Raw genomic sequence first — 24301 nt, forward strand, 5'->3', positions numbered from 1 at the left:
TAGGAACCTTACCAGGCAGCTAAAATCTATACAGTACTGTCTTGTTCATATATTTATAGATATTTATACACTTTACAAAGTTGGCAAAAATACAGAAAGAAATCAATACATGGAATTAGATTGTACACATCACAATTGTGTGTATTTAAGCTTGAGCACTCTTTGTTGAGGAGGTGAGCCACGGCAAGTCCCGAGAGGAGGTGAAGAAACGCAAGTGCTAGTCGCAGCATCCCAAAAGAACTGTGATGACCTCCCGCCCCTTCGATTTCCCACACATGATGGCAGTGGATCCAAGCTGCATTATTATTTTATAATTATTATTACTTCAACCGGCAAGAGAGAGCAAATGGATGTGGAGTCAAAGATTATTTTTAGAGCATCGATAAATCCGCGTTGTCTGCCCTCGCCACGCCCCCCTGAGATGGGATGACATTACAAATGGAGGCCAGAGCGCATTGACAGTCCTTTTTGCCGGCTGCTGGAGTAACTGTAGCACTTTTGTGGTTGGGGCCGGTCTGAAATATGAAACGGCAAACCATAGTCGTCATTACAGTGGACATGGATGGAAATAATGGGAGCCAGATTGTGCGTTTTCAATTTTGGCATGTGGCTTTGTCAAACAATTCTGGTCAAAATCTGATGATTGAAAAAAATATATATATTGTTGGTCAATTCTCCTACATGTGTTGATAGTTTGCAGGTACCTTTAATCGAATAATTTGTCTCGCTAAATTTCACCGCCCAAGCTAGCAAGACGCTTTTGTGGTGCTAAATGAGACAAATACACGCAAATATTCCTCAGGGTTGCTGGGTGCTTATCCACTTCTGGCCTCTAGCTGGATAATGCCCGCCTCCAAATTTGCTCTGGCATCATCAGCGTGTGAGCATGGTCAATCCTGTCCAACACAATGGCATTAGAGTCAATCCCAAAGCCTATAAGAAGACAGGATGAGACGAACGGGCGCGGGCGGGGCAGAGCGACGGCCTTTTGATGCTTGGCATAAAAACACAAAATATCTGAGTGCATTAGTGGCTCAGGCTCCTCCCACATTCAATTTCCAGGAGCAAAGCTACGCGGCAGTGTTGCTACAGTGAACCCGGGATGCATCGGCTAGCACTCCTTCCCTTTTTCCTCCTCCAAGTGCAGGGACCCCCTCCCACAAAAATACAGCGGACATCAAAAGCCCTTATTCAAGAAGGGCTGTTAGAATCGGCATGGTCAACATCACCACTGTTATCACGAACGTGTTTTCTTCATCATTTCAAGTGACAAAGGAAAACTCGTTGAACAACAAATGTTCATTTCCACCAAGGATATTTACATAAAGTTGTCAAAAACAGAAGCTTTTCCATATCACGTTTAGAAAGAAAGAAACCCAACACAAGAACACCAAAGCACGCACACACACACACACACACGCACACACACACACACACACACTGACCGACAATCAACTGTGAACAAAAAGAAAAATATATATTGACTCTCGTTATTGTTACAATTCAAATAACGCTTGCTTCAACTCTGATTGGGAGAAGTCACACTGGTTTTTAACAAATGCTTCAAACGAGTCCAAAGGCGAGTTTGGGGCTGGAGGTCGAGTCTGCCTGCGTAAGGTTGCGACTCACACACGACCCAAAATGACAATTTGCTGATTCAGCTGTTCCAATCTATGCATGCACGCCTTCCCTAATGACATCACACCAGCAGCATTTTTCCAACAGTGGTGGCGACCGGTTTTGCCTAGTCAGACCTAAAACTTTCTAAAACCTGAAAATTAACTCTGGTCTGGTCACAACTGTCACGGCGACAAGTGCTAATTCCATAAAAAGTTAGGTTGGCAAATTGCTTTCTCTTTTATATTGTTTCAAATGACCTTCGTTCTAAATGTGCTGCTTTTAGAGCACCTGGCAAAGAGAGGTTGTTTGTTATGCAACTTTTGGAATAATCATAAAAAGTGCATCCTAATGTTTATTCACTTAGCAACCTTGAGTATGACTATTCATGTGCTTTGCATCAGATGTAATCATGGAAACAAAAAAAAAAAAACATAGATCATTATCACAAATTGTGCCTAAGGGATATTTTCGTTGATACCAAGGTGATAGGGTGACTTCACAAATTTGCATGAAGGAAAACAAAAGCACTCTGTGCCACCTAGCAAGCTACCTGCCCCAATTCTAATTGCAGCAGCAGCAGAACACAAAACTATGCCAGTTTACTGGGTCGAGTGGGGCGATTTATCCCTCCTTGAACACTGTGTAATCACGTTGAAACGAAAACGCAGTGTAAGTGCATCACCTGCATTTTCACCTTAGGAAACTGGCTGGGTGATTATCTTCCCCCATTTTAGCCTTTTCCAGCATCTTTATGATTACTAATGAGGGCACACTCCATTTTCTTTTCTTGGCAAATGTCGCCTCAGCAAACTGTGTTCCCTTCTGTCCGACGAATGGACACACGAACAGGCCAGAGTAGCTTAGAGGCAGATGATATGTCTAATCTTGTGCAGATAAGGCTAAAATTGAGATTTCGCTGATGGCAATGACATCATCTTGAAGCGAAGTTTGTTGCTTGTGTGCTTGAGTGCCCAACTACTCACACTTGCTAACTCGGGCTTGTCTCTCTAATGCAGAGCCAAACAGAAGACAGAGATTATCTCTGCTCTCTACATGACAATGCAGCAAATGAGATTAAATAAAAGAAAGAAAATGAACAAATCCAGAGGAGCAAGCAAATTGTACTGCCTGGTAACAAATTGTTATACAAACACTAAATAATGCTAGAGGGTTTTCCTAACACACTCACTGTGGATTTTAAGATAATTGGGTTACCTTTACCCAAGATTGGGTTAGACCCTATTGCACCCAACTTGAGTTAGTTTTGACCCATCAGTTTTAAGCCTTTTGCTATTGAGCCTAGCAGAACTTCCACGAAATTATTATTTTTTTTAACAAAAGAAAAATATACAACAGCATGATCAATGGCAACCCTTATGTCAAGTGCAATTGTTAAACGTTAATTGTTTCTTGTAAATTTGACACACCAACACTCCCAGAATAGATTTGAAAAAAAAAAAAAAAAAAAAAAAAAGGTTCTTCCATGCTGTCCGTGGAAATCTATTTTATTTTACTGTGGGCGAATTTGAGTTGACTGTGCCTGACAAAACACAGCACTGCTCTCAAGCACCCCGGGAAAAAGATTATCTGCTTCTCCACTATCTCACAGTCACAGATCAGTCCATCCTCAAAAATCACACCCACGAAGTGCGAAACAAAATTCCATGTTATCTTTTTTTTGGTGGGGGTCAGCAACAAAGTCAGAATCTACTCCCGGCCTGACTGACCGCGACACCGGCAGACAACATACAGACGACGTTGCTCTCCCAGTCGAAGCTCTGATCATGCTTTTAACACGTTATGTCACAATACTGGCTCGGCGAGCCTCATTATGACAAGCCAGGCAAGGACGAGATCTTTCTCTCCACAGCAAAGCGCCAAGAGGAAATATTCAAATGCACGCCAGTGAACACGCCGAAAATAACAAGCGGCACAAAGAGGCGAACGAGAGCCCTTCATCCGTCCTCCGTGTCTTCTTCCGCATCTCCACGCCCTCAAGTCACAGCGCAGAGGCGACCTTTCCCAAACTTGCCTTTTCGCTCATTCCTCCTTTCATTTTCACCGCTACTATAATCATCATCAAAACCATCCTCAACCTCAAGGTTGTCATTATTATTATTACGTTTTGAAAAAGTGCAGATAGAACTTCCCCCGTGCCCTCGTTCAGAAGGCAGGGCAGTAAAAGAGGATGGGGAAGCGATGGCAGTAAGAAGAGAGAAAGAGAAAAAAGAAGACTTGAAACGTGTTGCTCCACCAAGCACGCGCGCGCACACACACTTAATACCCGATGCGCCACGGAGGCAAACAGGTTTGGGAGAATGGAGCGATTCTTTGAGATGTTCAGCACAACAGGGCAAAAACAAGAGCACAGGGCAGCACGAAGAATTCAATCCACAAATTGAAGTGAGCGCGCACATTGGAAGGCATGCACACAAAACAGCACAACCTTTGCGTTGCCTTTGTCGCGAGAACATTTGAAAGTGGTTCCCTCCTTCGCTTTGAAAAAATGACATCATCGTAGCGTCTGGGATTTAGAGTTGTTGTTTTGTTTTGTTTTGTTTTCCTCCACGTCTTCTTTTTTCTCTCTCCGTGTCAAGGGCTTATTTTCTGAAAAAATCAGGAGTGATCCGCCTCATGAGTTTGTCGTGTTCCTGCTTTTCCAGCTTCGGAAAAGTTCAGTACATGTACAGTATATGTTTTAAACTCTAGTTTTGTTTTGAGCTACAGCACAGCACCCACAGCACACAGACGACATGGGGAGGGGGGATGGCGGCTGTCAGGGTGGGGGGCACTAATATTGTGCCAGAGGATAAGAAAGAAGGGAACAATAAAGAGGAAATGAGAGAATAGAAGAGAAAAGAGGAGAGAGACACGAGTATCAACAATATCATCTTGAGCTCAGCTGGTTTCATAAAAAAAAAAAAAAAAACGAGGACTGATTGCTTTCTACGGCTTAAGCCAAACATTAAACCACACTAACTGCACATAAAAGGAGGGAGCAACATAATGGAAGATACAGCACAATGAAGACAAATGAATGGAAAGAGCAACAGACGGATGTTTGTGTAAGAGGGAACGGCCAATCTAGAAGCCTAATTAATATATTCATGTTTATGTACATACAGTACATACTGGATAGTATTGTGTTCTGAAATTATTATACACTATATGAAGTTATTTAAGATTCTTTGTGATCCCAAGGGACTGGCACCTTCATGGGTCAGTGGCTGCAGTGCAGTTCAGGACCAAAGGGGGCCGCAGATTGAAACTAAGGTCAGAAGTGCAGAAGGAGTAAAACAGAAACATTGACAGAGTGGTGGGAAACAAAAATGGAGACAGGAGCGTATGAAAGGAGGAATAAGAGAACGAGTTTAAAGGTTTAAGAGAGCAGATGGCTAATTGTACCCGTGTTTCGCGGCCCGGCAGCAAGTCAGTCTTGTGCATAAGGACGGGACTGGGGGGACGGAGGGGGGGGGGCATGGAGGAAAGTGGGCGGTGCCATCAGGCCTTGAGAGCGTGCCACTGGGCCACGTTGGTGCGCGGCCGCGCCAGCATGTCTTTCCAGTGCTTCACCTCCGCTGGACCGCTCTTCCACGACAGGTAGATCTAACAAAAGGAAAATCAATGTTGAATATCTTCAATCTGATGGCTGAAAAAGTTTTTTCAGACACCGTTTGGATTATTATTATTTTTTTTTTTACAAACACTCTTGACAAAATCCCGATAAAGATTTATTGTGTGTTCCATGCGCATTATGGATGGAAATATAGACAAAAAAACAAACAAAAATAATGAAAATATCCAGGTGTCAATTATATGGCCTGGCACCTGCCGAGCATATTTCGTGAGGGGGTGGGTCAGTGCCCCCGCAGCCCCCCTCTAGCTCCGGCAGTGATCAAAGCACCAAACAAAACTGCTAATTTACCCAGTGTGAGTTAGTCAGCATGCAATCAAAACGCTATTATTTTGTCGTGTGAATGATGGCAGGTCGAAAAATAATTTAATTGCACCTTCCGTCAACTTGTATTTCACGATACAGCGCTAATGTAGCAGAATTAATTGAAATACACTATTCGTAGGGCTGCAACTATCAGTAAAGTCAGTAATTAGAACCATTATTCAATACTGACAGGGACTTTACACCTGCTGCACAAAAACCAAGACAAGAACAAAAACCTTGATGCGAAAAGGTACTCTCAGAGAATGCACAATAGGCCGAGTTTATTTGTTTGTATTCATGCTAATGTGATACTGTACTTGACTGTCAGCAAAGAGCTGTTCTACCGTGGTTGCGCTCTGAATTGATGCCAGGAGCTTTCTGCAAAAAGCCTTTCTATATAGAAAGGATGTGAAATGTAGTTACGGCTATTTTTCACCCTTTTATGTCACTCTGAAAATGTGAAAGTCATAAGTTTGGAATAATACATCTTTTATACTCTCTTTGCAGGCTGGAGTAGGCAGAGGTTCTCACCTATAGTCAGCTCGAGTTCAACTAATTAACTACGTTAACCGTTCCTCTCTGACTTTTTTACTACATATTGCAGAAACCGGAATATTTTTACAGTGCTGTATGCAAATGCAATATACCGTTTTTTTCTCATGTATAATGCGCCCCCATGTATAATACGCACCCTAGAAATGGCATCTTGATGCTGGAAAAAAGCCTGTACCCATGTATAATACGCACCCAAATTTTGACTCCTACTTAAGTCCGTAAACGTAAAATTATTTCAGAAAAAAGATCATCTTTGGGAACAACCGGATGTTATTCTGCCGGTCAGTATCACTGCGCATGCGCTAGCAAACTCAATAGCGAAGAAATGTTTCGGATTTGTGCAGGGTACAGTGTGACAGCAAACGAGCAGGTGATCGAGCTAGCGTCTGATACGAGAGCATTGTGTTCGTATGGAGCGTGTTTGAAGTGAACAGCAGAGAAGAAAGCGCATCTGTAATGGCGGCCTCCGTATGATATCCGGATTAAAAAAAACTAAAATAAAAAATTGTACCCATGTATAATGCCTACCCCAGATTTTAGGACAATAAATTAGTTAAATTATGCGCATTATACATGGAAAAAAACAGTAATGTTAAATGGCTACAAGCGTCAGGTGCCCCAGAAAAGTCAATCACTAAGACGACGTATAGGGCAAGCCGTGTTGTGGCATTAAATAAAGTATTGTTATTTCAATCAAGTGACTCTGAAGATGACTGATGATATTTATCTGTATGCTTATGTGTGGATTGTAAATATTCATGAGGGATTGTATCATGACTCCAAAACTTTGGAACTATTTACATTACATCTAACCTGAGGGGAGAATCTGAAGGAGACGTTCCTGTCGTAATAAAGGGCGATGACAACAAAAGTCTTGACGCTAGACTTTACCTTGCCGATAACGTCATTGCGGCTGAGTCTGTCCTTGTCCATGACAGTAATGATGATGGTGGTCTCCCTCAGCACGTGGGCGGGAACGTCGAAAGGGAAGGACTCGTTGAAGACGGGATTGAGACAGCGTTTCATTGTAACTGTCTTTTTCTTTTCCACACGTCTGTCTTTGTGCATCAGCCACACCTTCACGTAGGGATCTGCAATGTGGAAGTCATACGCGGGTAAGCTATCATCAAAATGCCCACGATGTGGTTTTTTTTGTGATTGCAATGATGGGGATTTATAGTTTGAGCTCACGGTCAAAACAAAGAAATCAATAAGCAAGGGCTGAGTCCAACCCAGCGGCGCCCGGAAAGCGGACTTTAAACCGATGATGATGATGATGAGCATCCATACTGATGCTTTTATGAAAAACAAATACACTAATTTTCTATTATTGTTTTTCTTTCACTCATTTTGAACTATCAATCATCATTTTGTAAAAATAAATAAATAAATGCAGCAGTGTGTGCGTGTGTGTGCATGCGCGTGTGTGTGTGTGTGTGTGAAAATTATACCATAACATCGCTTCAAAGCACTTACTGTGCCGCATTATCAGACTGTCATTCTATAATGGCCATAACCCGCACGGGGCATAATAGCACCATGCACTCCTAAAGTCATGCATTTGCAGATAATTATGGAGGGGAAGTACAATTACTTAGTTCACTTTAAAGCAAAAGAATCAACTAAAGAGACTGTGATTGTGTGAAGGGTTGAAGACTTGACTTTTAACAAAAAAAAGATAGTGTACAAAATTGTGTTTGTTCCGATTGCGTCGATGTGATTCTTACTGTCAGACAAATACATCGGTGTTGTGGCGTCATCATTTTCTTAAATGACGGATATTTGAACACAAAAAACGTCACCGTATAATAGAAATGAATAGGCATATATTCTTTATCCTCTGTAAAGAACCACTAACATGACTGCATCTTATTGAGAAGCTGTGTGCATTGGCAGACTGTGATGAATGGTTCTAATTTGACAGCAAGAACCTTCCCTGACAGTGTAATGTCACCTTGCTGCACAGCTATATACGGCGTGACCCTGATCGGGAATCAGGCGATAGGCATCCTCGGAACGAAGCGGGGCATTGAATATATAAATATTGAGGAGGCGTTGTTCGACGTCATACAATCCAAAGTCGCTTCAAGGTCTCATGGCTGCTGAGCAAGGGATAGAGAGAAAGAGCAAATACTACGCAAAGTCTACCTGAGGTGCCTCCGATATCCATGGCTTTGAGATTACGGGCTTTGATGATGTTCACAGTGATGGTGTTGGCAGTGGGATTATAGCAGAGAGACACCAGCAAGTCCCCTCGTCTCCCCTGAGGAACACACACACACAAACAAAAATCGTGCTCGGCATGAATCATCAAATAATATCAAATTTTGTCGGTTGAAGTAGAAAAAAAAAATGCAATTCAAATTTTGGAATGGAATCATCGGGTTCTCTTACACTGCCGTCACTGCAGGGTTTGAGCTCCTTCCAGAAGGTCTTGATCTGACCCAATTCCACCTTGTTGAGTGGGATGGAGACCTCTCCGATGGGGTCATTCCTGCTGAAGCGGTCGTAGTCCAACACCTGAAGGTAAAGTGTGCGCTCTCTCACCTTCTCATAGGGGAAACCTAACACCGAAGTGGAAGAATATTTATTTTTAATCGGGCAAATATTTTATCATTGAAATGAAAGCATACGTTAAGTGTTAAGGAAAACGCCACACACCTTCAAATAGGAAGGTTTCATTCCAGTGGGGGTTGAGGTTCTTTCTCTTGACCTTGGTCTCCAGTTTGTGCTTCTTATCAGGCAGCAAGTAGATTTTGACAAAGGGATCTGAAGTACCAGAGAAGTCCTTGGCTGGGAGCTCCTGGCCCCTGAGAACTTTGACAGTAAGGGTTGTGTTCTGGAAGCTGTAGCCTATACTGAACTGGATACGACCAAGCTTCTCACTGATTGGACCCTCGCCGTCATCATCTTCTGAACCTGGAGACAGCTGTAAGGACCACAAGTGCTTTCAAATTTCAAACCAGCACATTGCAATTTCCTGATTTGTAAACATCAAGTAATCGAAAATAAATCACGTCTAAATAATAGATACATTTGATTTATTTTAAATGTTAAAATTATTGTCCATTTTCAGTTTCACGGACCACCTGCAACACCGCCACGGACCACTAGAGGGCCGAGGACCACGGGTGGACAATCCCTGAACTGGAGCAGCACGGTGCAACGGAACTTTAAATTTCAATCTTCTGAAGAAGTTATAATAACCTGAATCTTGTTCAGGAAAATCTCTTATGAGTTTGTTATTTGATCAAAGTGTAATAGTTGGTGTGTCAAAAACGTTTCAAGAATGGTGTCAGAAAAAAAATAGATTTTTATTTTATATTGGAAGCATAGCCCCCTGGATTCAATAGCACTTTTTTCTCTTAACGGACTCCTGAAGGGATTCTTTCAGAAACATCATGGCCACATCTTGATGACACAATGGTTTTCTTTGATGTCGCCCTTGAGAAGAAAAACATATCTTATAAAGCCAGGTTGGGTAAGTAGGGAACTGTCAGATGCTCAGGCCATTGTCAGGCAGGCGCGTTGTCACCGTGACACAGACATGAGATATTATACCAAAACTCACTGTCCCTTGTAGTTTGGCTTTGAAATGTATCTTTCACATAACCAGTCCTGGAACTTTTCTGACACACCTCACATGGCGTAGCAATGCGCTGCCAAAACATTTGTGTCCGTTGTCTTACCATCACCATGTCTCCAGTGAGGGAGTTAGCCAGGTCGGTCACGGAGGAGTGGCCATCGCCATCAGGGGGTTGGCCTTTGGGACTGTTCGCTGGCTTGTTGCCCCTGGAAGCACAAACACACATTGAGCACACAAACTCATCTCCAGAAAAAGACAGAATGTCTGTCTGAGTCCAACCTCCACCTGTTTGGCACATGAAAACTATCTATCACAATTGAGTCCAAATTTGTTTTGGGGGATAGATGACATTTCAAAAGGTGATTGTGCAGCCAAATCAGATCTGCCAAAAAGAAAAGTCCACAGATTAACAACGGGTGCTCGGAGGGAGGACGTATGTTTGATGTGTGGAGTTGCATTTGATGGAACTTGGAATCTGAAATGACTGGACAATATGTTCAGCGTGGCAAACATCCATACCTCTGACAAGAAAGTAACCTCCAGCAAGTGAAAACAAAATAAACCACTAAATTTGTATTAATTGAAACCAATTCTGTAGCCAACCATTAAGTTCCCTGGGAGGACGTGGACAAGACACCCACAGATAATTGACACACGTATAAACAACGAGACAAACATGTACAGCAACATGTAGAAGACAAGACATTTAACGAGACAGTGGACAGTTTTGTGTCGTGTGTGTCGAGTCTGTGTAATCAGAAACAAAATCTTAATTCTAAAATAAAAGGAGGGAAAAAGAATAGATCTGACATGGAAGAGCTGATGTTTAAATGTGAATAAATCTCAACAGCTGTTCCTTCCAATGTGGATTGTAGAAAAGGCGGAATCACGTCTGAGTTGGTACAGCATGAAAAGTCAAAGGTGTACACAATGTCAACAGCAAAAGAAGGTCATACAATTAAAATATGGAATTAAAGAAAGCATGTCATACAATACAAATAGCCAGATGTCCTGACCAAATACAATGTGACACTTTGGAAAAGAGCACTGAAAAACCGGTCGGCAATAAATGGAAAAAATAAATAAATAATCAAAGGAGAGGATGCAGAAGGTTGAAGACATGAACATGATGGAAATCATAAAGACTGTAGATAAGATAGAAGGTCCAACAAGGGATGTAAGAAAGAGAAAAGCAAGCAGAGAATCATTTTTTTGTCTGTATAAGAAAAGATAGCAAGTATTAATAGCGTGAACAGTGAGGTCACAAAAAAGCAAAAAACAAATCAGATTGTTACAAACACCACATTAGGAAAAAAAAGAGAGCTGCAAGAAGAGATAGGGCATGAAGGAAGGAAGGAAGGAAGGTAGGTAGGAAGGAAGGAAGGAAGGTAGGAAAGCCTGGAAACACAAGAGAGGCTTAGTTTGGTCAGTCTGATCAGTATCAAAGAAGAAGATACCAAAATAAAATAAAAGAGTTCACAATCTTACAGTAGACAAAGGAACAAGCATGCTGAAGGGAGAGAGCGAGAAAAAAGCAAAACACATTCATCAGCAGGAAAGGAAAATATGAAATATGACAATCATGGAATAAAATATGACGTTTTAGGATAACATGTCAAAGGAGACAGACTCAAAAGGGGAAATGCACATTTAGAGTGTCACAAAAGAGGGTGTTACTTGAAATGAAGTCACGTCAACTGGAATCTAGCCTGATTTGCCAACCATTTAGCAACACTCTAAAAGTGACGACTGGGAGGACAACGGCCGGCCGGCAGGCGGGCGGGCGGGCCAAAGCACAAACTGGCATTGGCTACATGTGCATATAAGACATATGCAAGTAGGAGTCACTCGGAGAGTGAGGGCAATGCCTTGGATAGGCAGGAAACAAAAGTCTTTCTGTCTGGCCAGCATCTGTCAAGTTTTGCCTGAATTGGAAATGTTCGCTTTCACCAAATTTGAGTGTTGTTTTGCAGACACAAGGACAGAACTGGGGGGGAGGATATACTGACAAAAAGACAGACAGAAAAAGCGAAGAAACGGGACAAGCACAAAATCACAATCACTTCAACCAGCAAAGGGAAGGAGGGGTGGTGGTGGGGGTGTGGTAATCAATTTCAGGAGGGAGGGGGAGAGTTATCAATCTGTTAGTTGTATTAGTTGCAGGGATTCCATTTTGTTTTTTAAACTGCAGGCAACAAGTTAAAAAGCCGGAGGCAAAAAGTTCTCAACCTCGATTGGAGACTGAGATGAAAGGAGCTCTGAAAGCAGAAGGTGATGCTTTGCAAGGTACCTCCCTCCTCCCCCACCTACCGAGTAACGATGGGGGAGTCAACATCTTTAATTATTCATTCATTCGCCTTCATGCTTCACTCAAGGCGTCATTGCATTCTCGGGTAGAAACTTCTGGAACCTGGGCATTGGCTTTCCTACCATTCTGCTCGGCAGCACCTTAGGTGGTCCTCCTGCTTCTTTTAACAAAGTGGCTGCTACAGCACATTAGTAGCAGGAAATACATTGCTGTCCTCCAGGTCTTATAGTGTATCGTGATTTCAGATAAGATTTGACTTTGGTCTTATCTAATCTCTCCCCCTAAAATCTAGGAATTGACGTAATATAGCATTTCTCAGCAACCCTATGGGATCTTGAAGAGTTAAAGCCTGCAGTATTCTACAGTAGCCAGTAGACAGCAGTGTTGAGACGAATTCAGATCAGACTCCCCTGCAGCTCAGAAAGTGGGCTGTTGGCATAGCAACGGCTTTTGGAAACATAGATCATACATATTGGGATTTAGGGTGTGTGTGTGTGTGTTGGGGGTGGGCACGGGGGCAGGGGTATTAAAAAGGGGGGGGGGGGCAGCAAACAGGCAAACACAATGAGAACAAAGTTGAGGATATATGACAGGTACGGGTGAGCGCCTCGCGGACACACACGTTCACACAAACACACGTGGAGGCGGGCGGGGCCACTGTGGGTTTCACCGTCCTGTGATACTATCCTGTTTGGTTACCTGACCGAGGGCCAGCAGCTCGAAGTAGGGGGAACGACACTCCACTTCAAGGCTGGAGAGAGACGCGAGAAACAAAGCCCAACCCAGCCCCTCCCGAGACGCACACCAACACGCCATGGCGTTTTGCAATCTCGGTGCTGCCTCAACCCAGTCGCGCGTTTGCGGCCAGAGTGGAAACTCCCCGGGATGAAAGGCTCACATGAACCAATGTCGGTCCAGTCATCCTGCTGCTTGAGCGCCCCTGCAGATCAAAACTGGCCTCGGATGCATTCACTGTTAACTGATTGCTGCGTGCGCGTCGAGGCTGGGAACGTGACTTAAATAGCAACGTGTGCTGAAATCCAATTTCGACAAGAGGCAACACGGGAGGCACTAAACTTCGCCGTCCGTGTTTCTGCCTCATTCAAAGAGAACGAGGTCTAAATACTTTTGGGAATTTTTCAAATCACAGTTGTGGAGTTTACTCCTTTAGCCATGGCCAATACGATCAGACTGTCTAAAGACAATCAATATCAACCCAGCGCCTGTAATTTTTAGTCTCTAAGCACAACTGAAGAATTTCTTTAACATTATTAACGTAACATTTTTAAAGGTCCACTTAAACTGTCGCTAGATGTTTTGAATACAGATTGAAATGGAAGACTCTGGTATAAGCAAATGAGCCACCTGTTCTGGGGCAGGATACAGTTGAATCCCATTTTAGCTCCTAATTGCTCGTCTCCCGTCCATTTATTTGAGGAGCACATGTGTACCAAGCCTTGTACCTGCTGTCAGGCCCATGCACAGAACACACAGCACAGCCTCCGATTGCTCAATTGGAAGGAAGATGTGCACTCCCAGGAGATGTACACATATGAACGCCAACCGCAGCGATAGGAAGATTCATGGGCCAACTTAATCAGCACGCCTGGAGAGAGAGCTGATTAGTTAGGCCTGAAAAGCTCCTGGGATAGGAGGCAAGTCGTGTCAGGGCAGCATAGTAATGTCTAATCCAGTGGTGCTCAAAAAGGTCCATCTAGTGCAGGGCTGGGCAACTGGCGGACCCTTGATAAACTTTGCCCCCCTAAAAACCCGGAAGAAATAGGAAAAAAAAAAAAAAAAATCGAACATCGTAAAAAAATATTGCGGAAATAAAAATCTGTAAATATGCAATTCTGCGGGTGCCTATTAGCAAATATTGACTATAGTTATAGGTTGTAATGCCACCAATCACCACTAGATGGCAGACATATTTTAGTTGCGTTTACATTAGAGCTTGCATTTTATTTAGGTGATATTTTGTGTAAAAGGTTTGAGGTTTAATCAATATATGACATTTCTATTATAGGCAAAGATTATTCTGAGTGGTTTTCGGGTAAAGGTCATGACCTCCATCTATCTTTGATTTTGCTCTTCATGTCCATATCGTAAGTAAGCATAGCGCCCATCGGATAAAACATAAAAAACGTTGGTCTAGCCCACTTGTCATTAAACAGGCACTCTCGACCATCTTTCAGGCTCGGAAAATTTGCGTCTATATCTATTAATATCTCCCAGATGTATTGTAACACAAGCAACGTCTCGGCTGGCTTACACAAAATGATGCAACTTCCATGCTTGAATAATTGAAAGGCCACAGGCAAGCGGATTGAATGTTAATGCGGCACGACTATACATCCCGCCTCCTCTTTCCCAAATCTCCGTCTTCATTGGGCGCCCGACTCGCTGTTCACGCAGAGATCTACATTCAAAGCTCTTGGGGAATGTGGTTTCTCTTTATAGCAACACGGGAGGAGCCTTTACTGTATAGGTTCAGTGAATCGCAACAGAATTGTATGAGTAAGGACCAATGAGGCATTAACAAGTCACTCTGACGTTCTAATTAAGCTTTCTAATAGCGATGGCCTGTGGATGCCCGCGACATCAATCTCTCAGCATGCTCCGTTCCAATCTCTCGCAATGAAATATTTTCCAGTCCGACTCAACTCATGTTTTCACGTGGAGAAAATTATTTGTCAACCCAAGCTCCGTCACGTAAACGCAACGGTTTTATCGTATTTTTGATCATACGCAAGGTCCCCCAATGAATGCCGCCGCGTCTTTTCTCTGCTTTCAAGTACAGCAAAGTAACAATTAAGCATTAGCGTGCCGCTGAAGGGGAAGAAGGGCCATTAGGCGGATGTTTGACCCTTTGATGCTCTTACATACGTGCGCTCTTAATCACTAGGCAAGGTTAAGGGTGTCAGGAAATACACTATCATGAGATCAAACATATCAATTAATTAGCAATTTTAACGTACAATATTGAATTTAAGTTTAGCTTACTATAGAGTCGGTGTCTGTTATGGATAATAATAAATGAAATTGCTCTGAAATCAAAACAGATTGAAAAGTGTGTGTAGAAGGCTTAGTGATTATTCGACAAAGTTCCACTCACATGATGTTTGACTTATGCCGGCAAAAAATGTTTGCTCATATTGCCAAATGGGTTGCCTACATTTCTCTACATGGACAAAAGCATGAGGACATTTACAGGAAATGAAATTTCCACACAAATGTATTCCTTTGAGTTTTGGGCCGTTCATTCAAAGTTTTTGTCTCAATACTTGTGTCCATTTAGGGCGTAAGGATATGTGACAGGCGCATGTTTGATGTCAATACACAGGTTGTTATGAAATGGAAAAAAGTGAAAATGAAAGCGAGTGCAGTTGTGTCTCCAGCTCTAGGCAGCTTCCAGACGATAATAAGCGCTATGCCAAAAGCTTGATTGATTCGATCATTGTCGGAAATCTGCCGAGCCAGCACTAACACTGCGGGGATCATCAACTCCCAGATAGTCAGCGTCGCTAACTGTATTTAGCATACAATTAAAATGTGGCTAAATCACTCACTATAAACCAGCTTGTAATTTGTCAATAGACAAACAAAATAAGAGGAAGCTTGAGCCAAATTAGTTAAAAGCACAGGTGAGGGACATTTAAATCTTTCAATATAGCAGCTCAAGATTCCTTCCCATTTTTTCTTCTATCTCCACGAAATTACATGAACCTTGGGTTAATCTAAACGCACTCAATCACAGCTAATCAAGGTGAAGAAGACTTTCCGGCGTCTGTCCTTTGTTACTCCTATTAGTGGATTTCACAAGCTATTAAAGAAGGTTTCCAGGTGAGCACAATGACTGAAGAAGCCCCGAAACAAAATATGTAGGAAATGGCAGAAAAGGCTAATTCTGGATTTCATACTAGAGTTTTGATTTTCATAAAAGGGGCATTTTTCCACAAAACCCACTTTCATATTTGCAGTTTTGAATTAACCTCGAGGAAAAATGTGTCACGGGAAACTTTTATGGTTTGTATTAAAGTCGGAGAGTGCTTTTGTTAGATAGCGGACGACTGTCGTGTTGTCCTACAGCTGTACAAAAAAAAAAGAAGATAAAACCGCTCGGTCTTGTAATAACGCTGGAACTTTATGTCTTCGGCGTCTCAACACTGATGAAACACCTGCGAGTGAGATATAATTGGTGTGACGAATAATCCAAATTTGTTCACCCGACGACAGCGTCTCAAGCCGCGTGTCACATCGTTTATCTCCAAATTGTTTCCAATTTGTCACAGAATCAGAAGTGAGGTTAAAAGGAGATTAATAGGCCAGCGGGGGAAATCAAACCCGCAGTTTACACCAAGTAGGCTATCGAATTTTACTGAGAAGCTACAAATACTGTCAAACTGACCACTTTGAGCGTTTTGGGTCACCAAAACAAACCACCGCAGAAAACATTTCCCAAGACTCGCTTCTCCCACCTGGTGGATAATCCAAAAGCATGTATTTTTAGAAGATGAGCGTAATGGATAGATGAGTGGAAATGTTTTGGCTTGGATTGTGGAAGATGGCAGGCAAGGAAAGGGTTTATTTTTAGCAGCACATTTATGGAAGCGACGAACATGTTGTGGAATAATGAGAAGGCTCTCTGGGCCCTTGGTGGACCTACAGAGACGGGACTCTCAGAACAGCAGAGGGTGATTGAAGGCGGCTAATGAGCATGAGGCACACACACAGAAAAAAAAAAAAAAGACAGCAGAGTGGAATAATAAAAGCGTGAAAATACAAAGAAAATGCGATAACTGGAGGGGTTGGAATGACAAGCAAAAAGGTAATGACAACATGGAGGAAAATGTCAGCAGATGATTATCATGCCAGAGTTAAAGTAATAGAAAACACTGTTTGATTTGATTGGTTAGAATGTGTGTGAAAGTGATCCTCCATTTTGGCCTTTACAGCCAACATCCAAAGTGCTTTGCCATTTTTTCCCCCCGTGTGGTTGTGACCATCATATTTTTTTTTATTTCCGTGTATATCAGCGCTGTTATCTGGCCTACAGTCTTTATCGCAAAGTATTTAAGTGCCGGGACTCATCATAAGACAAACTACTATCCTCCGGATATCCTCTCTAAACTCGTTCTTTGATATCTTCTTCGCTTTTGTTCATTTGCCATTCTTTTGATTTTCACGTATTATCGGGTACCTCTTCTCGAGAGGGGGCTCCTGACTGGGCGCTGGGACCGGCTGCTGTGTTTCTTGCAGGTCGGGGATATTGGCAAAGTCGTCTTGCTCGGCCACACCGATGGCCAAAGACAAGACCACCAGCTTCCCTTCGCTGGCTCTCCGGAAAACAAAAATCAGATAAGAGGCAGACACAGATGGCAAGAAAGGAGAACAGCTACAAAGTGGCAAGAAATTGAGTGCAAGAAAAATGTGACCTGCGTGCGGGGGGGGGGAGAAGAAAAGTCAATTAAGGTGAGGACAGACAGCTAGGACATTTCAGGAACTTAGAAGAAGAAGAAACAAGTCGCCTTCAGATTGGAAAAAAAAACTTTGCAACATTAGGGAACACTAACACTGTCCAGGGAAGGATATTAACGACCCCGAAACAAAATCCAAATTAAAGGCTAATAATTATGGCCCTCGGTGGAAATCTCTGCTGAGACGGAATGAGCCATTTGTGTTTGACTAAATTTCTTTCATGGACTAGAGGGGAAATTAAAATTCAATTTGACACAGTGATAAAATTTCTTGCGCTGGTTGTGAACGTAGTGAATGTTGGATTCGCCAATTTACTGACTGCTAGGAAAAACGAGGCGGTCACCTCAATTGTTAGCATGACATTTAGCGACTTTTAGCAATGCTAAAAGCGTTTGAGAAACACGTTAGCTCATTTGTTGCAAAAATTAGCAACAATTTGAGACTGTTTGAGAATGTTTGCAACTTTTTGCCAACTCCTGGTTAAGTAACAGGCGACTTTATGAACCCAACTCCTTGAAAAAACATGGGGAAGAGCGTTAACATGTTCAAAGTTAACTTCAAGTTAAATAAATGATCTAAAACCACATTTTTACATCACCCAAGTATCAAAACCCAAAAAAGAAATTTGCCTTTGTGGCAAGGAATTATCAACTTCACACAGACATGAATTAATTAAGAACTGTTAATGAATCGTAAATGCGTGTTAAATGGATATGCTTTTCAAAGTAAAATCCACACAGGTGCACGTCCTCCTCCCAACATGGCTACTTTTGACTTTGGCCGGAGTTAGGATTGAATTAAGCCTCATTACAAGAATCTGGACTAATTGTTTCTATTTGAGTGACATAGCGTCTAGAGGTGCTCACCGCGTATCGCCGCTTTCTGGGTCACTGCTCTCTCGCCCGCCACCAAACTGCACTCCTCGCACTTCACTATTTGGCTGCCCGCCTCCAAATCCCCCCACATCTCTATCCCCTTCGTCTTAACCATCCGCCGTCGCGTGTCACACACACCCATGCTTCTATAGCTTAAGCCGCTGATGGCAATACTGTACCCTCTGCTTAGAAAATATGGTCCTGTCATACTGCAGAAATATATCCCCTTTGCTTCACAATTTGGCTTTTCTTACATGCAATCCAGAGCTTTTCTAGCGAAGCGATTAAGCCGTTTAATAATCTTTGCTTGCACATATATATCTGTAGTTCCCCACCTTTCCCGTCATCCGAGCAGAAGAAGGCACATCCCCGGTCCTAATTTATTATACAAAGACGTCCCATATTGCTCACTTAAAAAAACTTGGGAAAGCGGTAACCTAAAACTGTCCAACAAACTTCAAAAAACTAAAACAGAAAAGGATTATAAAGGATTAAATGATTATAAAGGCTGGATAGTTTAACTAACTAACTAACTAACTAACTAACTAACTAACTAACTAACTAACTAACTAACTAACTAACTAACTAACTAACTAACTAACTAACTAACTAACTAACTAACTAACTAACTAACTAACTAACTAACTAACTAACTAACTAACTAACTAACTAACATAAATGTTGCCATAAATGTCAATAATTTATATTTTAAAGTTGTTCCAACTTAAATAATTGCCTTAGCTGGCAAAAAATACAAGCTGCGTTTTTGCATTAGCGTAGGACAAATATTTCAATGAGTCCGTCCGTCCGGGCTGCTTTCCAGACAATCGTACAGCAGAAAAACACACACAAAAAAAACAAGAAATTATTATTCAAACATTTTGAAGTCTCCAATTACCCTAATTAATAAAAAAAACTCCACACAGGAATCATTTTTACAAGTATTTGTCTATTTGCTGTGCACTATTCAATATTTGGTACAGCGTGTGCACAGTTGACTGAATAAATTGCAAATGGCTCACTCGTCCCCCATTACTTGTTGATAAAGACCTTTACATTTCCGCAAAACACTTCTGCAAGACTCTGGATGTAAAGGAAGATGACGCGAGCTAATTAACAGACATGAATAACATGAATTTAAGGCTAAAAGCACTAGTACAGTATCTCCCTGGAGATTTATTGGGCTATATCCGTGACAAAGCCATTAACAATTTCACTCAAAAATGTTTCACTTGTTTTTTCAGAGAGTTAAAATCGCCTTCTAGGTCATGTTGCAGGTATTGCAAAAAAAAAAAAAAAAGAAGATAACTCCTGCTTTACATTTACAATGAGTGACCTTGCATGTGTTCCATTGCTAATGCTCATTAAAGCTGGAGGCATTAATCCAGCAGTGTCATTCCCATATGCCCGCGGAAATTTAAACCTCATGTTATAAAAAAATTAAAAAAGGCAGGCTAACGTTAAAAAGATTTGTTTGTTGTGCTGTGGCAGTGTCCTTCCTCGTGCCCTCCCCTCCCCGGTGCGACTCCATCCTCTTATGGCCCGAAGAAACAATACGTTGGAGACGTAATGGTGCTGCTGACATAAGATCAATGCTTCAGCTGCTTAACCCTTGCTCTTATACTGATGCACAGTGACACATGGCCTGCACCATGTTCCCTTGCAGACTTATGTCAGCAGCCCAAGCATCAGTTTTCCATTAGCATTAAAGTGAGAAAATGTCCCCCCCCCACAAAACAAATCTCCCCAATATTAGTTTGCACGACTCATAAAGTATTGATTAGGCCTACACGTTAGCAAGAAAAGACTTATTAGCAATGTACTTCAACTCACTACTGCTAAGGCTGCATGCATTAACAAAAATTTGATTGTGTAATTATGTATTAGCATAAATAATATCAAAACCAACAACATCTCTGACAGCAAATGTAATCTTCAGAACAGAAGGAGATATATCTCCTCTCAGTCAAATGAGAGTTGTTGATCCATCTCAAAAACAATGCTCACGGCCGTCAACAACACTGGATTAACATTTATATGACAGCGTTTGCAAACATGCCAACAGCAGCATCATCAACCTAAACCGTCAACATTAGCATAATTGTACACATGAACACCGGCAAAAATGACTTCACACAGAGATGTGATTAATATTAATATGGTTTACAGTGCAATAATAATGATGCTCACACCCACACTAATTAAATTCAAATAGACTACCGTATTTTCCGGACTATAAGGCGCACCGGACTATAAGGCGCACCTTCAATGAATGGCCCATTTTAAAACTTAATCCTTATATAAGGCGCACCGGACTATAAGGCGCACCATTAATGCATCATGTCCGATTTTTAATCCAAATCAAATCATTCTCCATTTTATCTTTTTTATTTCAACTTCAGATGCAACAAATTACTTTATAATCACAAAATAATGATCCATAGTCTTTTTGATTCATGATTCACAGTCTTCAGCAGGCCACTTATGCTTGATTTCATGACACAATGCTTCAGGCCAGTTTGAATTTAGGAATTTAGTCCATATATAAGGCGCACTGGACTATAAGGCGCACTGTCGGCTTTTGAGAAGATTTTAGGTTTTTAGGTGCGCCTTATAGTCCGGAAAATACGGTAAGTTGGTATGTGCATTTTGAGAAAAAGTTGTAATATCCTTTCCTGGACCTCAGATATAAATTAAAATAGAATAAATCAGATGCAGATAAGGATTGGTTAATACTAATAATTATGCAAAAATTGCTTATCTGTAATAATATCATAATTTGCTGATCCATCAATGACGTCACTGATTGATGACGAGATTCACGCTGAGGTATGTAAATACTCACAGGAAGGATTTGACGTCCAGGCCGCGATTCCGAATCTGGTCCATCATGTAATCCCAACTGCCCGGATTGGCCCGCGAGCGCCCTCCTGCGCCGCCTCCTCGATAGCGAGAGGCGCCCGCTCCTGCGGGGCCGCCTCGTGCGGCCCGTGGAGCAGCTCTTTTACCTGCGCCCCCGCCCTCACCACCGCCTGCTTCTCCTCTCCCAGTGGCCCCGCCTCCCCCAGGATGTCCGGGTGCCGTGTGTAACTGCCCTAAACTCTGGGACGTGGTGGGCGGCTGCCCAAATCCGGAGCCCGGGGGGTTCATGAGGGGCTGTTGGAGACTCTGTTGACGTAGTAGAGTCCGAGGACGGGTGGGGATGTGGTCCAGTGTGGACGCGTAGGACAATACGGGATCCCCAAAGCTGGGAGGGCAGAGGAGCAGGGAGGAAAGAGAACGAGAAGATGGCCACGGCCGACATAGCATGTGGCGATGGAAAGAGAAGGAGGAGCCAGAAGAGGGAGGAGGAGAGGTGGTGGGTGTGAGCAGTTCAGGAGCGCAAGTGCGGCGGAGGACGACAGAATCGTCAGAGGTGAGGCGGGGCGACGCGGCAGAAACAGTCAGGTTGACGTCAGGAGGTGTCGAAGGTTCATCCACACGGGAAGTTGATGTTGGCGCGGGGGTAGGGGAAGTGGACGAGGAGTCAGAGGGTGGAGTTGGAGACAGGAGGAGGAGGAAAGAGAAGGAGAGCAATGTGAGGCAGCAGCAGTAACAACAATAGCAGAGATAGCAGGAGAAGGTGCAACCCGAATGTGCCGCCGGCTGCACGCTCGCCCTGCGCGTCTGCACGCTCGCCCTGCGCGTCTGCGCCACGTGCGAAGGCAGCCTGCCCGTCTGCCCGCCGAGCTTGCGTGGAAGAGTATTTCGAAGCGGTAGCGCTCGGATGCGCGAAGTCCGAACGGGCGCCGGGCGTCTCGGCGACGTTTGGCTCGAAGATTTGCAGCTTGCGGGCGACGTTTTTCTGCTCTGACGCGAGATGCCCATTTTCCTGCACTCGAAAATGATCTGACAGTCTTTCATCCTTTTGGGTCTTTTAAACACACGCTGCCCTCTCTGGAGACTTTCATCAGCCAACCAAGGCCTACATTACGTCTCCCTCCCTCTATCAATGGCTAATTTCCAACCTCCTTTTAGGATTTTCAAAATTGACACTTTTAGCAATCACATGATCATAACGCTGTGCGACATTACGTGCACTTCTGTTTAAAAAAATTTTTTCTTGCTGTCAACTAAATATATCCTCTGCCGTCAGCTGACTGCATTACCCCGACTACATGAATTAGGTCATGGGAGCTATTCACCTCAGTTTACTCCGCTTTGCACGACTTCACCCGACATTATTTCTCAATTTTGATCTTCGGTGCACCGTTAATCATATTTAATGTAGAAAACATAAAAAAAAAAAGGCTGATATGGAAATGAAGCAGGAATCAGAGACGGGTGGGAGTGGCTTTACACGCAAACAGTAAGATGGAGAAAGGGTGAGGATGGAGGAGTCGGGAAATGGGGTGCGAGACACAAACACAAGACGCACAGACTCTTATGGCTGCCCCAAAATAGAAACCAATTATAGAGAAGGGGTGGAAAAAAATGGGGGTGGGGAGCAGATGAAGGATGAGGTAGTGAATGCGTTGCGTTGGAAGAAAATCACAAGGTGGCAAAAAAAGGTGCAAAATTCACGCCCAGCTGAAAATTAACATCCTCATAGGCGCTGAATATAGTCCCAGTGATGTCATACGACACGGCAGGTGCCAGATGGATGACGCATCATTGTAGCCATTGTGTGGAAGTTTTATTTTAGTAGGGGCACTTGCAGCCAATTTGGTGACATTGTGCAGCGAAGCCGAACATTTGAGTCAGCTCAAGGTCGTACTGGGTTCATACCAAGATCTGCGCCCACGAGCTCACCTTGATACCTGAGCGCCACCTTGCTCCCTGCTGAAAATGACCTGCTTAGTCAGAATGCTAAACATAGCGGCGGAGGATTTCAAAACAGACTGCCATCGGAGGATCGTGAACAAATTCTGTCACATCCTTGAGCACATAAACTTCACATATCCGACATCTAGTGTTCTTATGACGACGTATTGAGGTTTCACATTCATACTGTATTCCTTTTTTTAATTTTTTTTTATTGGTAGCCTCAACTTACAAATGTAATTATTTGTGACGTGACTGTTCGTAAACCAAGGTTCCTTTGCTTATTGAAATGAATGAAAATACGATTAATCCGCACCAGCCATCTTATATCTAAATTTTGACATATATATTTTCTTTCTGATTTGAATCCCTTTTTAGTTGAAAATAAACAGTAATTTCTAAAAATAAGTGAAAATATACTCGCTTCATACCTGGAAATATAATTGTTGTGTAAGCTTATGTGACATAACTTGGCATTTTTAATTAGCCGTTATTGCAACACAATTTTTACCATAAGCACTTGCCGGCGGCCACTTCTGAAAATTATCTGCAGAACCCTGAGCACGGCATGACAGTCGAGCCGCATTCCGCCTCATCGCCCGATGCGCGGCAGGCTAAACTCACTTGCTGGGTTTGAATCCTCCAGACTGCACATGGCCCTGGACGGTCTGCCATCTCCCGGCCTTCGCTCCTTCTGTCATCATGCTCTTCATGCTGTCACTGCGATAAGGCCCACCCCCATCATCCCCATGCCCAGTGGCTGCTCCCTTCTGACACCCTGACACTGCCCCACTAAGGGAGACAGACAGGATGCAGAGGTATGGCAGCAGAGAGACGATACAGAAAAAGAAAGATAGAGAGAGAGCAACGACAAGCAGAGGAAGGGGAAAAACACCGAAAAGCGTGTGAGAGCGAGAGAGCGAGACACACGTACAACATACACACAGGAAAAGAGGTTGAGCAACCACATGACTAAGTAAGTGTGACACATTAGTAGAGTGTGTGTGTGAGGAGACAGCTTTCCAAGGCCGGTGAAAAGCAGGTAAATGAAAAGGAGGCTCTGTGTGTTCAAACACAAAAATGGGGAGTGGAGAGCAGAAGCATTTGCAGGGAAGCCTGTGGAAGGTGGAAAATCA

The 24301-nt window shown here is 43.0% G+C and overlaps 1 protein-coding gene across 2 annotated transcripts; it reads right to left on the reverse strand.

Annotated features, from left to right (window-relative positions):
• Positions 1–39: 39 nt before the first annotated feature.
• Positions 40–24007, reverse strand: LOC133157407 (synaptotagmin-7-like). 2 transcript variants are annotated; one of them, XM_061283907.1, is made up of 9 exons: positions 23790–24007; positions 21208–21609; positions 17210–17341; positions 9805–9907; positions 8777–9044; positions 8510–8679; positions 8264–8378; positions 7007–7206; positions 40–5226 (listed from the first exon to the last, which is right to left on the reverse strand). In XM_061283907.1, exons 1-9 carry the CDS (start codon positions 23876–23878, stop codon positions 5122–5124), a joined length of 1584 nt encoding a protein of 527 aa, XP_061139891.1. In that variant the 5' UTR covers positions 23879–24007; the 3' UTR covers positions 40–5121. The 2 variants fall into 2 exon arrangements, with proteins under 2 accessions (XP_061139891.1, XP_061139890.1); XM_061283906.1 differs by having other exon boundaries at positions 21208–22791.
• Between the last annotated feature and the right edge of the window lie 294 nt (positions 24008–24301).

This window comes from Syngnathus typhle, linkage group LG7, assembly GCF_033458585.1.
Source record: "Syngnathus typhle isolate RoL2023-S1 ecotype Sweden linkage group LG7, RoL_Styp_1.0, whole genome shotgun sequence".
Taxonomy (NCBI): domain Eukaryota; kingdom Metazoa; phylum Chordata; class Actinopteri; order Syngnathiformes; family Syngnathidae; genus Syngnathus; species Syngnathus typhle.